Raw genomic sequence first — 16996 nt, 5'->3', positions numbered from 1 at the left:
CCACAAAAAAATGATGTTGACATAGGTTTTTTTTTTTTTTACTGACTAGCGAAGATTCCTATGATTTAAAGCTAAGTGACAGCTATAGGATACAGAACTTTATATGTACTTTGATCTCTATTATGTTTAAAAAAACTTGGAAAAAGACAAAGGAAATATACAAAACTAGGTAGTTGGATATGCGTGATTATTACTGTAGTTATATTCTTTTCTATATTTTCAAAATGCTCAAATATGAGCTACACTACTCTTGTATTTAGGAATAAAAACAAAGTAACCTCTTCCTTGTGTCACTTGATATCAAAATGCTGTAAAAGTGATGAAAACGTTGGTATAAAATACTGAGCTCAGGCACACCAGAAAAACTGACTGCTCTGTTGAGGAATTCCCAGTATTGACAACTGTCCTTTGCAGTCTGCCCAGAGGTATTATACGGATGGTCAGGAAGGGAAAGGCAAGGAAGACGAGGAAAGACCTAGAGCCCTTGCTTTTTCATTTCACCAGACTCCACAAAGTCCCAAACGCATGCAGAAACGTTACCTTACAAAATAGCAGATCTTCAGGCAAAGCCCTGGTGAATTCTTTGCCAAGGCATCCTTATATGTAGGGCTGTGGTTAAGGGAAATGGAAGCCTCTGTGACAGACACCAAACAACATCTCATCTTTGGAAGTATCTGCGAGAACTGCCTCCCTAGCCCCCAAAATAATTTTTTTAATGAAATTCTTTTCTTATCTCTTGGGCCATAGGATAAAACCAACTCGATGTGTGCAGCTGTGTGCCTGTTATCACTTGGAAGGGCGAAGATGGTGACTTTATGCAGCCCATGCTGAAATGGCTTAGAGAAGGGGGCCACAGCAACTCCTGCAGCAGTACAAGTAGGAAGTCAGCAGCATGGCAAGTGCAAACGGAACATCCTCCAGGATAGATCACAGGCTAGGCCACAAAATGAGTCTCGGTAAATTTAAGACAACTGAAATATCCAGCATCTTTTCTGCCCCCAAATGCTATAAGACTGGAAATCAACTGTAAGGAAAAAAAACTGCAAAGAAACCAGACATGTGAAGACTAAACAACACGCTACTAAACAACCAAAGGATCACTAAAGAAATCAAGGAAGAAATAAAAGATCCCTGGACAACAAGTGAAAATGAAAACACAATGTTCCACAACCTCTGGGACACAGCAAAATCAGTTTAAGAGGGAAGTTCACAGCAATACAAGCCTACCTCAGGAAACCAGAAAAATCTCAAATAAACAACCTAACCTTACACCTAAAGGAACAAGAAACAGAAGAACAAACAAAACCCAAAGTTAGTAGAAGAAAAATCATAAAGATCAGAGCAGAAATAAACAAGAGACAAAAGAAAGAAAGAAAGAAAGAAAAGATCAATGAAACTAAGAGCAAACATTGATAAACCTTTAGCCAGACTAATCAAAAAAGAAAAGAGAGAGGGAGGATGCAGCTCATTAGCAGAGCACATGCCCAGCATGCACAAGGTCCTGGGTTCAATCCCCAGCACCTCCATTTAAACAAACAAACAAACAAACCTGATTACCTCCCCCAAAATTAAAAAAAAAAAAAAAAAAAAAAAAGAAAAGAAAAGAAAAGAAAAGATAAAAAGAGAGCGGGCCCAAATCAATAAAATCAGAAATGAAAAAGGACTTACAGCTGACACCACAGAAATACAAATAAGAGATTACTATGAACAGTTATATGCCAATAAAATGGACAACCTAGAAGAGATGTAAAAATTCTTAGAAAGTTATAACTGCTCAAGATTGAGCCAGGAAGAAATAGAAAATATGAACAGACTAATTACCAATAATGAAACTGAATCAGTAATTAAAAAAACTCCCAAGAAACAAAAGTCCAGGATCAGATGATTTCACAAGTGAATTCTACCAAACATTTAGAAAAGAGTGAACAACTATCCTTCTCAAACTATCCTGAAAGACTGCACAGAAAGGAATGCTTTCTAACTCATTCCATGAGGCCAGAATCACCCTGATACCAAAATCATACAAATAATATCACAAAAAAGGAAATTAAAGGCCAATAGCACTGAACACATGATGAACATATATGCAAAAATCCTCAACAAAATATCAGCAAACCAAATTCAATAATACATTAAAAGACTTATACACCATGATCAAGTGGAATTTATCCAAGGGATGCAAGGATAGTTCAATATCCACAAATCAGGAGTGGGAGGACACAGCTCAGTGGTAGAGCGCATGTCCAGCATCCCTGGGTTCAATCCCCCGTACCTCCATTAAGTAAAATAAATAAACCTAATTACTCCCCCCAAAACAACAACAACAACAAATTCACACAAACCAGTCAATGTGATTGATATACGACATTAACAAACTGAAGAATAAAGATCATGTCATCACCTCAATAGATGCAAAAAAGCATCTGACAAAAATTGAACATCCATTTATGATAATACTTTCCACAGAGTGGGTACAGAGGAACTATACCTCAACATAATAAATGCCATATATGATAAGCCCACAGCTAACATCTACTCAACAGGGAAAAGCTTTCAGCTTTCACTTTAAGATCAGTAACAAGACAAGGATGCCCACTTTTGCCACTTTTATTGAACATAGTATTGGAAGTCCTAGTCATAGCAATCAGACAACAAAAAGAAATGGAAGGAATCCAAATCTGAAAGGAAGAAGTAAAACTGTCACTGTCTGCAGATGACATGATACTACATATAGAAAATTCTAAAGATGCCACCAAAAAACTATTAGAGTTCATCAGTGAATTCAGTAAAGATGCAGGGTACAAAATTAATATATAGAAATCTGTTGTATTTCTTATACTACCTATGAACTATCAGAAAGGGAAATTAAGATAACAATCTCATTTACAATCACATAAAAAAAAATATCTAGGAATAAACAGAGGTGAAAGACCTGTACTCAGAAAACTTCAAGACACTGATGAAAAAAACTGAAGACAACACAGAGATGGAAATATATACCACATTTATGGATTGGAAGAATATTGTTAAAATGACCATATTACCCAGGGAAATCTACATATCAATGCAATCTCTATCAAAAAAAATGGCATTTTTCACAGAACAAGAACAAATAATTCTAACATTTCTATGGACACACAAAAGACCCTGAACAGCCAAAACAATCTTGAGGAAGAACAAAGCTAGAGGAATCATGCTTCTTGATTTCAAACTATACTACAAAGCTACAGTAATCAAAACAGTATGGTGTTGATGCAAAACCAGACACACAGATCAGTGGAACAGAATAGACAGCCTAGAAACGGAGCCACAATTATATGGGCAGTTAGTCTATGACAAAGGAGGCAAGAATATACAGTGGGAAAAAGCCTCTTTTTATAAATGGTGTTGGGGAAACTGGACAGCTGCATGCAAAAGAATCATATTGGACTATGCTCTCACACCATGCACAAAAATAAATTCAAAATTGATTAAGGACTTAAATATAAGTCCTGAAACCATAAAACTTCTAGAAGAAAACTTAGGCAACACACTCTGACATCAATCTTCATAACATTTTTTTGGATATGTCTCCGTGGGCAAGGGAAACAAAAGCAAAAATAAACAAATGGGACTATATCAAATGAAAATGTTTTTTTGCACAGTGAAAAAACTATCAGCAAAATGAAAAGGCCACCTACTAAGTGGAGAAGATATTTGCAAATGATATATCTGATAATGATAAAGTTTTCTCCCTCAATGTGGAAATAATATGAAACATTTATTTTAGATACCAGGTAAGAACAGAGCTAGGTAATCCAATTTTTACTGCATCACAAAAATCATCCCTTCACTACAGTGTAAGATTTAAATGCAACCTGCACAATGGTACCTATTATATAAAACGTAGTAAGATTGCTGCTGCCCTGCCAAGTACTTTCAGTCCCTACCCAGGTCCCAAATATCCAAAGAACTCATTCAACTCAACATAAGAAAAATAAACAACCTGTTTAAAAATACGCAGAGGAGCTGAATAGATATTTTCCCAAGGAAAACATATAGATGGCCAACAGGCACATGAAAAGATGTTCAACATCACTAATCATCAGGAAAATGCAAATCAAAACCACAATGAGACATCTTACACCTGTCAGAATGGCTATTATCAAAAAGACAAAAAATAACAAGCATTGGCGAGGATGTGGAGAAAAGGGAACCCTCCTGCCCTGTTGGTGGAAATGGAAAACAGTATGGAGTTTCCTCAAAAAATTAAAAATCGAACTATCATATGATCCAGCAATTCCACTTCTGGCTATTTATCTGAAGAGATCAAAAACACTAATTAGAAAAGATATGCAGCCCTGTGTTCACTGCAGTGTTATTTACAATAGCCAAGATATGCACAACTAAGTGTCCATCAACAGATGAATGAATAAAGGACATGTTACTTAGCCATAAAAAAGAATGAAATCTTTCCATTTGCAATGACACAGATGAGACCTAGAGGGTATCATGTTAAGTGAAATAAGTCAGGCAGAGAAAGACAAGCACTGTCTGATTCCACTTACATGCGGAATTTAAAAAAACAAAACAAACAACAGAGTTATAGGTACAGAGAACAAGTAAGTGTTTCCAGAGGGGAGGACGATATGGGGAGGACAGAAATGGGTGAGGGAGATTAACAGGTACAAATTTGCAAAATAAGTGAGGCGTGGGTATGAAATGTACAGTGTGGGGAATATAGTCAATAACTAGGTAGTATCTTTGTATGGTGACATATCATAATTAGATTTAATATGGTGATCAGTTTGAAATGCATAGAAATATCAAATCATTATGTAACAGAACTAACAGAATGTTGTGGGTCAATTATACTTCAAAAAACAAGCTCATAGTAAAAGAGATCAGATTTGTGGTTACCAGAGGCAGGGGGTGGGGAGAGGGAGACTTGGAGGAAGGTGATCAAAAGGTATAAACTGCCAGTTACAAGATAAGTAAGTACAGGCATGTACTGTACAACATGATAAATATAATTAACACTGATCTGTGTTATATATGGAAATTGCTAAGAGTAAATTCTAAGAGAAAATTCTAATAGGAGTCATCACAAGAAGAGTTTTTTCTATTTTTTAGTTTGTATCTATATGAGATGACAGATACTCACTTCATGATGTATGTAAATCAAATCATTATGCTTTAAACCTTAAGTGTATACAGTGCTTTATGTCAATTATATCTCAATAAAACTGGAAGAAAAAATAATAAAAATCTGTAACTGTAGTTTAAAACCATTGGACGTATTTAATTAATTGGAATTATTCCAATTAACGAAACACTTTTCAAGGTCCCTTAAAAATGCTGGGTGGGACATTCTAGACTTAAAGAAAGAATGGTAAGATCTGCAAGTTAAACAAACCCCTAGAAAAAAACTATGGTTGTGAAATTTGTACTTTTCCTAGAGACTTTAATTTAAAAGACTTCATTTTTGATGGATTTACTGCTGATAAAATTTGTTCCTGAGAGCACCAAAACAAAACAAGAACACAAAACCACACACACATCGACAAACATAATCAATATAAAAATAAGCCCAAGCAAATGGCGGGCTTCATGAAGTAAAGGTCCTGATGCCTGCCTTGCTTTGGGCATAAAAGGTAGAGAATGAGATGAATTTACACTTCTTTTATGCCACATTGCTGAGGAAATCCCTCCCTTCAATGCAAAGAGACTCAAGCACAGACACATTCTAGGTAAATACGTCTTAAGAGTCTGTATTTTTATTATTGATCTAGTTGGTGACATTTTTATCTTCTCCCTTTTTAATGAGGAAGGGACACTAAAAACCCATTTTTTTTCCCTTCAAAAATTGGGTGGACATTCAAATCAACATGGTGCCTTTTACTGTGGAGCTGATCTTCCTCCCGGTTGCTCCTTACCCCTCTCTTCACATGTGCAGCCCGGCTCCTGCGTGCAGAGCAAGCTGTGTAACCCCAGCGGGGCGGTCTGCACGCCAGCCCCGAGCCCATGGGGCAGGTGGGACGCCACGCAGAAGGGCAGAGCCTCCAGGGTCACCGATCCCCTCTGCCACAGCTGGAGTGGCCCCAAGGGAGGCAGGGACCTGCTCTCTCACTCGAGATGAAGCAAAGGGCAGCACCTGCAGGCCAGTAATACGAGGCTCAGGCGTCGGCTGACCCGGGGTAATTGTTATTGTTTGCTGGAAGCTTCAGGCACCACATCTTTCCTTCTCCTCAGAGCCAGAGCTGTGGCAATGACGTCCGGGGACACTTCTGCCTGTACTTTTTAGGCATCTGAACTCTTCAAAGCATGTTGTTAAATTCTTTTTTTTCTCTCTCTTTTAACAATGGAAAAGCAGGAAGCAACAGGAAAGCATGTGAGCTTATGTAACTAACGAGTAAAAGGGCCCATTCCAGTCTGGTGTGTTGAGAAGTGCCGTGTGGTGCGGATGGGGCTTCCGAGAGAGCAGAGGATGGAGCCGGAGGGGCAGTGGGGTGGGACTGTGGAGGGCCGTTTCCTGGCAAGTGAGGAGTCTGGCACCACTTCTCTACTTGCAGAGGCCCTGAAGCAACAGCCTACCTGGTCTGCTTCTCAGGAAAGTAACTTCAGAGGTGGATGATGAGGGAGGTGGGTGGCTGTGCAGATGAGAAGCCCAGTATGGGACAGGGGCCGAGGAGAGAGACCTTGAGGGCCCAGATGAGGGTAGAAGCATGCGAGAGGACAGAAGAGAACAGATAAGCAGCATTTCTTAAGAAGAAACCCTGAGACTGGGTGACGGACTCTGCAGGAGATGAAAGGCAGGAGGAGTGGAGGGTGCTTCTGATGTTGCTGCTTTAGGCAATCAGATGGGTAACAATATCGTTACCTGAAACTGATCATGAAAATACAGGTGTCAGAGCAGAACTGATGTAGCAGCAGTAGTTGAGGTGGTGAGTTAATGAGTTAAGTTTTGAGCTTAGTAAGACTGAAGTTTCTGCAGGACAAAGTAGTCCAGTTTTTTAAAAATGATTTGGGTTAGAGAAATATAGACTTGAAAGTCATCAACACAGAGGAATGGTGGTAGAAATCCTGGTGAGAAATAACACAGGGAGAGTAAAGGGAGAAGAAAACCAGGGTGTTACCCCATCTCTGAGAGCTAGTCCAAGAGGCTGGACGGACAGCTGGAGAGGGGACAGCCCTGGAGAAGGGAGCCCTGGGGGGAGTCTGGGGAGGCATGGGCCGTCAGCAATGCTTCTACAGGGAGGTTGCTGTAAACAAGGATGGAAAAAAAGCCTTTGGGGTTGGCAACTTGGAGGTCACTGGTGACATCAGAGGAAAGTCTGAGTACAGAGGTAGAGGCCACAGTAGAGTTAAGGAGTGAGTGGGAGTTGAGAGATGAGGAGATAGCAAGTGCGGACTATTTTTAGAAGTTTGCGCATCACATTTCTAACCCTAACAATGGAATGCAGGGGAGGCAGGGTTGAGAGTTTACTTTTAGGTTAGGGACACTTAAATGTGTTTTAGGCTGAGAGGCAGGTGCCAATGAAGAGGTGGGGTTTAAAAGGACAGGAGATGGGAGATAAGCAACAGAGAAAGACTCTGTGAGAGCGGGAGGCAGGACGGGAGGAAGAGGGCTCGGGTTCCACCGTGCAAGGTGGGGGCAGGCATTCGTGGCACCCCAGGTACAATTCGGTCCTTAGAGCAACGAGTCTTTTCAGTGAGGAGTATTTAATCTCTGATGTTTAACATTGCTGGTACGTGGAGTTAATAAAAAGTAGACCAACTTGGAGTCTGTTTTTTATTAACGTTTTAAAATTCTCTGCAGACCAGACACCCACTTATTCTCTGCACCTCTTATTATGTGGACCCCTCCCATGTCTGCACCCTTGGGATGCCACTGGAAATACCTCCTCTGAGATGACAGGTTGAGATTTACCAGTAGGTTTAGAGATGAGATTCAGTCCTGATGGCTTCTATTTTTTTGTGTGCCATTAGATGAAAACAGAGGGCCGGGGACTGAGTGGTAAAGGATTAGAACAGCAATAAAAGCGTGACTCAGTGCCAGGGACCTGGGCTTCAAGGTGCTAAACAGTCTCACCCCACCTCCAGCCTCCAGTGTCATCAGTCATTGGTGAGCGGGGGAGAAGGCAGCCATTTTCTCTACTCAACTCAATTCACACCACGTAAGGAGGTTAGTATCCAGCAGGGTGTACTTTGTACTTAGCCAGGGCCTCTGCCTGGAGCAAAAAGGCACCAGCAGCCTCTCCAGATACTCTGGCATCGGGAAGCTCTCTTCAGAACCTGGGGCAGGTTGAAGAATTGGACAGGAAAGCCAGAACGCACTTTATCACTTGAGTCATGCCTGCACTCTTGTCACTTGCACAATTTGCAATTCAATTTGTCAATTTGAATATCAATTTTGATTAATTTACAGGAAAAATATTTCTCACAAGCAAGAGCTACCAAGAAGACTGTGTCTGCATGTTGATTCCTTTTACTTCTTCCCAGAGCAATCAGCATCGACAATACTGCCCCACCCAACAAAAGATACACATATATACGTGAACACACACACACACACACACAATTTCCTGAAAGGACACATGGACCCATTAACCACTCACAGTTATGCCAAACCAATCAAAATGAAAGCATACTTCAATTTTCAAGATACTTTTGAAGGAATCCCATTTTGGGATTGCCAGTCACTGTGCCAAAGGATATAGGGTGATAACTTTTTGGAGCAGGTCAGCAGAGGAAATGAGAATTCGGTGCATGGTCAGCATGACTTGCAACAATTGGTTGCTTCGACACAGGTTTCCATCTGCATCTGAAAACAAAGAGCAGCATCTGAGCAAGGCCCCAAGAGGAATTAGCTACCCAGTGGGACACCTGCCAACCCCCCATCACTCGAGCAAGGGTGGAAGGCGGGGTGTGGGTTCTGCAGGCACAGCGCCCTCCCTCCACAGGCTTTAGCACCACACATCCTTCCATCCTTTGCTTTTCTCATCCTGCTGCATTCTCCCCTTCCCCAAATGTCCATTTTGATGCTCATTAACCATCCCCCTAGAAAGGTGGTAGCATCTTGGGAAAAGGATAAAATTTGCATGGGTACATGTGAGTCTCTGTCAAAAGCAGAAGCAGATCCAGTCTGTGGTGCCTAAAGGGCATGAAATGGGGGGAGAAGGAAGTCCCTTCTAGGGTCAGAGTGAAAAAAGTTATAGTCTTAATAGAGGACAGTTAAAACACCTTAGTTTTGCAAATTTCACAAAACCATATGACCATACGAATACACTTCTAGGGCTGTGCCATGGCCTTGGAGAGGCTCGTGCAAGTGAAGAGCCCTGAAATGTAAGCTTCCCTAGTTTAACGGGCAATGTGCCTCTGGATGGAAATAAAGGAGGAAGGCTGTGGGTAAACATGCCTTTTGGAGAGTATGGGTGAGTTACAAGCATCCGTGATGATCTGTATCAAAGAGCATGGTTAGTGCCTTAGTTGGGTTTTCCAAATCTTGCTGGTACCAAACAACAAGATGCATTTCATACACTGGCATTGGGTATAAAGATTCCCCCTGGAGTGGTTCTCAAAATCTTTTCAACATTTATGACATAAAGTGCTAGAGGCTGTGCTGCTTATTTGCTGCCAGATCTATTCTCTGTCCTTCACCGTGGACGGCATCACCAGGCTCCCTTACCAACCAGCTTCCCGGTTCAGCCACCGGGAAGCATCAGCAAGAGATGGGAGAAGAGAGAAGTCAGGATAGTTCTTCCTCCTTCCTCTCTGCGTTAGCACCACTTCCCTGATAGTAGCTACAGGTCTCTTGGATGAATGATCATTCCGATTGGCCCCTCTTTCAGGGCACCAGCTCTCACTGGTGATCTAGTACTATTAAACTGCCTTGACTCTTTGGTCCTAAGGGTGGTTATGACTTCTGGCTGTTGATAGTCTCTGGGTGCAGTATTTCTCAATCCCACTCCCTGTAAGTAGTTCCCTGTCATTAAAATGTCATCATTTCAACAAACCATGTGACTTCTGTTCCCTGCTGGGAACGTGCATGATTCGGGAGAAAATATCAAATGAAAGAATACAAATGTGTTGTTTTTCATTTGACAGCTCTTCAAAATACATTATACAAAAGGGGTTGTCATTTTCATTCTTTCCAAGTGTACCACATGGTAAATGAAGGACATAGTGCATTCAGGCTTGGGATTCAGAAGTCCTGGCTCATTCTCAAATGATTACCTAAAGTCATAGTTCATTGAGAAAATATAAGCGAACTCCCATCACCAAACCCACCAATGTACCCGCATTCTATTACTCTTACTGCCTACCTTCCTCTGTTACCAGAGAAGGCACTTCAGAGGCCAACACTTTCACTGAGCTTTGGGTCTCCTTTTTTTCTTAAGGACATTGGCACTGTCTTTGTCTACTTTCTCTCCACCAATATCAACTTCTCTCTCTCTCTCTTTTGGTTTACTGCCATTTGAATTCAAACATGTCCCAGAATCTCCTACCAAAACCAAATGAAATAAAACAAAACCTTCAACTCTCATCCTCTTTAGCAACCTCTCCATTCTGTTCCCCTTTTTAGCAAAACCTCACTGTCATCAATTCCTCACCGCCCATTCATTTCTAATCATTCCATTTGACTTCTACCTCTATTATTCCCTAAATGTTTTATTTTCAAGGTCACCAACCAGGTCTGCATTGCAAAATCCAAGCGTTTTATTCCTCTGTCCTCATCTTAGAGACTCAAGTTGCATCCAGCCCAACCCAACCCAACCCAAGTTGACAACTCCCTCTCTTGGAACACGCTCTTCTCTTGGCATGTTCCACGACATCACGCTCTCTCAGCTTCCTTCTCAGTCTCTTCTTCTGTCTCCTCTTCCTTTGCTAAGCTTTTAAATGTCACTGTGCTCTATGGCTTAGCCTCCCACTTCTTTTTTCTAACAATTTTTAAAATTTAAAACTTCTTAGGTTTAAAATTAAAAAAAAATTAACTTCTTTTTTCTAGGTAGGTGAACTCATCTAGTCCTTTGGCTAAAATACCATCGACATGTGCACGACTGCCCAACATACATCTTTAGCCCCGAGTACTGAATTCATATGTCCAACATCCTTTTTGGTAAATCCACAAAGATGTCTAATTTCAAACTTAACTCATCCAAACGAAACTCTTGACTTCTCCCTCCTGCCAATTCATTTCTCCGCCATTCTTCCTCATCTCAGGAAAAGGTTCCATGAATAACCCTCTCAGTTATCCAAACATAAAACCTAGGAGTCATCCTCCATTTCTCACTCTTTCTCCCACCCAATCCATGAGCAAATCTTGATTCTACTTTCAAAACATATCTCAAACCTCTCCATTTCCCCCATCCCTGCCATCATACTGGTGGTAGCCATGACCACGATGACCTAACTGACCTTCTTGCTTTCACTCTTGCCCACCTACCCATAATCCATTCTCTATACAGCAGCCAAGAGTGAGCTCCTAAAACCCATAAATTAGGTCATGTGTTTAATAAACTGTAATGTATTCCATTACCCTTGAAATAAAACACCAGTTCCTCACCATGGCCAACAGAGTTCTACATGTTCTGGCCCCTTTTAATATCTCCCACATCATCTCATACCATGTGACTCCTCTCGACACCTCTATTTATACCTCAAACCCTCCAAGCTCATTCCTACCTCCTGGCCTTTGCAGTTGTTATTTCCTTCAATGTGGTCTTCCTTCCCTTGGCCCATTCATGTCATTTAGTCTAGTTTCAATGTCACATCCTCAGAAAGATCTTCCTTAAACTACCTAAGGTGGCCATGACCCTGCCTGAGTTTCTTCACAGCACTTATCAATGATATAAAGTTATCTTTTTTTGTTTGTTTAATTTTTATTTTCTGAGTCTCCACTAGAATATAAGCTTCATGAGACCTGACCTTGTCTGTTTTTCCCACAACCATATCTCCAGGGTCTAGAACAGTGTTGATACATGATACTTACTCATTAAACACCAGATGAGTAATTGAGTGAACTATACCAAACAGGGGACCCCTTAACTTTTCATGCATCTTTGGATACTGAGTTTGCTTTTTTCATTAGTTATTTCATTAATGATGTATCATATACATCCTTATTTTCTCCTCCGACACAGTTTATAAAAGAAAGAAAATTACAATTTGATAAATCATTTTTATGAAGTATTCATCCAGCCTGTTGTAGTTCTGTAAATCTTTCATTATTCCAAGCTTATACGCTGGTGAAGTAGGGTTACTCCTGCTATCTCTATGTTTTCTGACCTACATAATTTCTGGAATATTTATCTCTTGCCACCAAAATTCTGCATAACAAACCACCCCCAAATTCAATGACTGAAAACAGTAAATTTTTTCCCCTCAAGTGTCTGTGAGTTGGCTGGGGGTTGGCTGACACTGGCTGGGCTTTGGTGGGGATTCTAGTCTACATGCCACCCCACCTCGCTTTCCTGGACCAGTGGGCCAGCTGGGGGAATGTTCTTCTCGTGGTGATGGCAGGGCCCTGTAGCACAACTGTGAGTATCCAAGGCCCTTTAGTCCTAGGCTTGGAGCTTGCAGGCTGTCACTTCTGCTTTATTCTGTCGGCCAAAGACAGTCACTGCTGAATCTCAAATCAAAGAGCAGGACCCTCAGAGTCAACTGGAAAAGTTCACTGACGCACAGAAGGTAAAAACCGGCAGTTGGGGAGCAATAATGCAATCAAATCTACCACAATTAGGGGAGTGTAACTTTTCAATTAAGCACTGACAATACAGTTTTTATAACACACTTTTCCTTGCATACTGTTCGTGTTCCTGTACACTACGGTAAAAAGGAGGAGAAACTGAAATACATTTGCAGGGTATGCACTGGAATGTTCATAGGAGCTATGGATGCAGTCAGACTTACTGAGTGTGGACGGAACCTAAGACTTGCTATCTTCCCTGTGGCTGGCTAGCATCTTTCCGTAGAAGCTCATATACTACAGAAAGGGGCTTAGAAGTGTCCTGGGCGAGATCAAAACCAAGTCACATATGGAAAGATTCAAGGAACAAATAGGTTTCCCGTGGAGAAGGCTCAGGAGAAATACTGAAGTTACCTTCAAATATTTGTAGTGTTATTATTGGGAGAAGGTTTAGACTTGTTCTGCAGGGCCAGAAGTGGCAGAACCAGAGAAGATGAATAGAAGAAGTTATAGGAAAGAGAACTGGGCACAACAGATAGTAGAAAATTCTAACCATTAAGACTACCCAACAATAGAAGTATCCCCATCACAGAAGTATTCAAGAGGAGGCTGGGGAGGGACACAATTACACCATTGTAACTGGCATAGCAGCTGTCACTGACTGAAGTCCTTCTAAATACCAGGGGCTATGCTAAGCACTTTAACAATGTTATTTCTAATTCTCACAACAACTTCAATGTTGGTACTGCTTATAATTTATAGCTGAGGAAATCAAAGCATAGAGAGGTTAGATCATTTGTTCTAGGTCAAAGATACGATGGGTGGAGGAGCTAGGATGTGGCTCCTGGTCTCTTTGATTCTGGAACCCCAGCTCTTTCCACTACACTGCATGACCACTTGTCGGGATAGGGAATTCAAGTATTAAATGGAGGAAGGAGGCTAGAGGAGATGGGCTTTAAGATCTCTTCCAGTCCTAAGGGCTACAAGTCTAAGAGATGCCACCAGGATACTGGATTGGAACCAGTGTACATTTGGAAGAACAGCTTTTGCATCTGATGATTCCTGAAAAACTCCTGTGTGCCTCGGTGGACTGATATTGACCATTCAAGTTGCCTTGAAAATAAGAAGGGTGCTGTGCCTAAGATTCACAGGCGTAGTCACCCCCTCTTCCACAGAGTTCTGTGGCGGTCCACCCCCCTACCCCAGCGGCTTGCTAATCCTCACATGTCTCTGTGGGAGTGTGGGCTGGCAAATGGTAAGGCCAGGAGGGGATGACTCACACAGCAAAGTGAGGCAGAGATGGATGAGGGAAGAAGCATCTCTGCACCTCGGACCACAACTCCCTCCTCAGCACCCCTTTTCCCACATGAGACTGTCTTGGTGTGTTCACATGCCTTCACTCCCGCCACCACCTCTCCCCAGCGCAACCTTCAGCTTCCATGTGACCTCGTCAAGGATGCTCTCCCGCCCGCCCTCATCTCACAGGGCAGTGCCTCTTCCTTCTTGAGGGGAAGAGCTTCCCTTTAAAAGTGGACTTCAAAGTGGGTGGCTGGGACAATCTACCTTACGTGCTGCTGGATTTTATTTGGCTAATTTGATATAACTGCTGTAAGCTGATTTAAATATTTCAGTGAATAATTTCATTTTGTTTGCAGCTTTAGGCTTTTAGAAACGCAGGGTGTCATACTAAAAATTCTAATAAGAAAAATGTGCAGTGAATAATAAAATGTGCACATTTTCTCATTACCATCTGCTTCTCCTTATACTTCAGGGGAAGATTTCTTTAAGGGCTGAAACCTCAGTGGGACAAAAATGCCAATTTTGCACACTCTCTCACTCCACCTGGGGAGTCATGTTAGCTGCTGGAGAAGTCAGCTAGTCAAAGAGCCACCCGATCTGTGGACCATTTGCTCCACAGAGCAAACAGAAAAGCTGTGTGACTTCTCGAGAGTCAACTCTACAAGCCAACGATTGGTCTCCCATCACTAGACTCAGTGCTGGCAACAGCTACCCTACACGGAATCACAGAATCTGGGGGTGGGAAAGACTTTAAATATCTTCTACCTCAGCCTTCTATCCAATGCACATTTCTTCCTAAAGGCATCACAGGTAACTGGTTGTCTCGCCTCTTTCCTTTTACTTGTACCCTTCGAAAGAGAGGACACAGCTCTCTAACTACTCTACAGAGCAACTTTCTTTCTGTTTCAATGAAAAACATCTTATAATTCACCTTCTCTGTGCAAGGCACTGTCGTAGGTACCAAAGGAGATACAAAGAGCTCTAAGAAACCCCCGTCACTGAGGAGCTCACAATCTAGTTGGGCACTAACACACCCAGGATACCTCATAATATCAAGCAGTAAGTGTTAAAAGTGAAACCTGTGGAGACCATGCGGAACGGTGGCGAAGCTCAGAGGAAGGCAGACCCTCTGCAGCCGTGGTGACCCAGGAAGCACGTCTCGATACCTGCAGTGAGGTGGTCCAGCCCTCCGCCTCTCAACCGGCCTGTAGGCTCTTTTCTTCTTTTCTGGGGTTTAATCTTAAGTAATACACTTGCCTCCAAGAGTGACGGCCTGCTCCCCGATGATGACATGGGTCCTGAGAGCAAGCCTGCACAGGGCTGCATTCCTGCCTGCTCCTTGCTGACGAGGGCTGGGGGTGGGGGAAGCTGTCCCACAGTGAAGGCTTGTCTGGGGCACGGGGCAGAAATGACTTGCCGGGAGGCGGGAACAGAACATGTCCAACACCAAAGAAACTCCAGAACAGAGTCTTCTCTTCCCCTTTGTATTAGTTTCCATAGAAATCCCTTGGTGTGTGAAGGGGTTTTGAGTATACCAAAGGCAGAACGTCAGAAATTGGTATACTGAGGGTAAGCAAGTGGTCAGCACTGGGGGACGTCACACAAAATAACAGATGTGTCAAAATTAGGGGCCAGAAAACGCTAACGGGAGAGCTGGTGTCAGAGAACCACAGGGGCAGGGCTGCAGCTGCTAGCGGAGGTGAACATCTCCAGAAACAGGAGAGACTGGGTGCAGGCCGACCCTGACAGGTACACACAGAGTTGTGAATGTATTACGATGCAATAAGTGTTCCAAAGAAATAAAACCTACTTGACAGCAAGACTATCACACTCAATAAATCTTGTTTGGAGAGTGTGGAAAAACTGACAAGCTGAAAATAGGTTCACTAGTTTGCTGTCGTTGTTTGGTCGGTTGTTTTTTCAGTGCTAACTGTTGCAGCTGGGGCAGGAAGTGGATGTGAAGAAAAGAGCGTGGCGACACAGACGTCTTTTGAACTCTGCCACCTGAGCAGCTTAAAACACGCATTGGCACGGCCAGAATCTTTTTTCTTTTTTTTTTTTTGGTCTCTGGCCCCTCAAGACTGGGGGGAAGAAAACCATCAGGAGAAAGTAAGTGATCTGCTAAGGATGGAGCCTTGCTTCACAGGGGAAGTGTGTGAGCCAGCGTGTGAACTGCCAGGGGTGTGCCGGTGAGCGTTTGAACAGCAGCTCTCCTGCGGCTGAGGGGGACCTGGCTTTGTAGCGTATGCAGGTTTCTGTGGTGTAAATGCTACGGCCAATTCCAAGCCACCAACATGAAGTCGCTGGACCCGCTTTCTTCCTTGCCTCACTCCTAACCTCGTGCGCTCTAGGCTTCTCCTGGTGACTGGCCAGTTAGTCCCGATCAAGGGTGGGTCCTCTCAGAGATTGCCTGATTCCCAACAGCGACGTCTTGGCAGGCTAGTGCTCTAACCCAAGGGTGAATACTTTAATGACAGGGGAGAATTTGGGAGAAGGGAAGCTCCCAGGTCCTCCGGAATCCAGCCCTGCTCCAGCTCCCTCTGGGAAAACCTGGTATATCACTCCCGGACCCACGCCGGGGAGCCTGCCGTGTGAGTGAGGAAATGTAGGTCTCGTTGGAATATTTTTCTCTCCCCTTGCCCAGCAAAGGGCCCAGGAGTTCTGAATAGCTTGGCTACAATTAGTCTTTAAGCATGCATTTGCACTGGCTGGGGACACCCCGACGTGTATGATACGCAGCCTCAATTTAAACAAGACCTATGATTTCAAACTTCCGCAACAGGCCTTTACACAGGGTCTTACCAAAGTGGGGAATGGCTAATCTGGCTCACCTCTTCTCTCTGGGGTGATGACAGCCAAGGCCAGGGACACACAGAAGGGGAAAAACCTGGTCAGTCAACTCCTACATAAAGGGGTTTTGGTCTAATCAGGTTTCTATCCACTCCTGTCCCAAAGAGGCCAACCTGGAGGCACCTGGTGAGGAAAAGGGACCGTACTCGCTCCTTTCATGCTGTTGGGATTTATTCACCA

The 16996-nt window shown here is 42.8% G+C and overlaps 1 protein-coding gene across 6 annotated transcripts in view; it reads right to left on the bottom strand.

Moving 5' to 3' along the window:
* The window catches only part of RASGRP1 (RAS guanyl releasing protein 1), a 79956-nt gene that overhangs the window by 27454 nt on the left and 35506 nt on the right, over positions 1-16996 (bottom strand). For 5 of the 6 annotated variants that reach the window (XM_064485755.1, XM_064485750.1, XM_064485751.1 and 2 more), the window contains exons 3-4: positions 8698-8803; positions 541-603 (exon numbers count right to left, since the gene is read on the bottom strand). The exons of the other annotated variant lie outside the window; for it this stretch is intronic. In XM_064485755.1, coding sequence (XP_064341825.1) covers positions 541-603; positions 8698-8803 — 169 coding nt within the window. The remainder of the gene's footprint in view (positions 1-540; positions 604-8697; positions 8804-16996) is intronic. 6 annotated transcript variants of the gene reach the window in all.

Source organism: Camelus dromedarius, chromosome 5 (genome assembly GCF_036321535.1).
Source record: "Camelus dromedarius isolate mCamDro1 chromosome 5, mCamDro1.pat, whole genome shotgun sequence".
Classification (NCBI taxonomy): domain Eukaryota; kingdom Metazoa; phylum Chordata; class Mammalia; order Artiodactyla; family Camelidae; genus Camelus; species Camelus dromedarius.
This window is presented reverse-complemented; position numbering and strand designations above follow the sequence as displayed.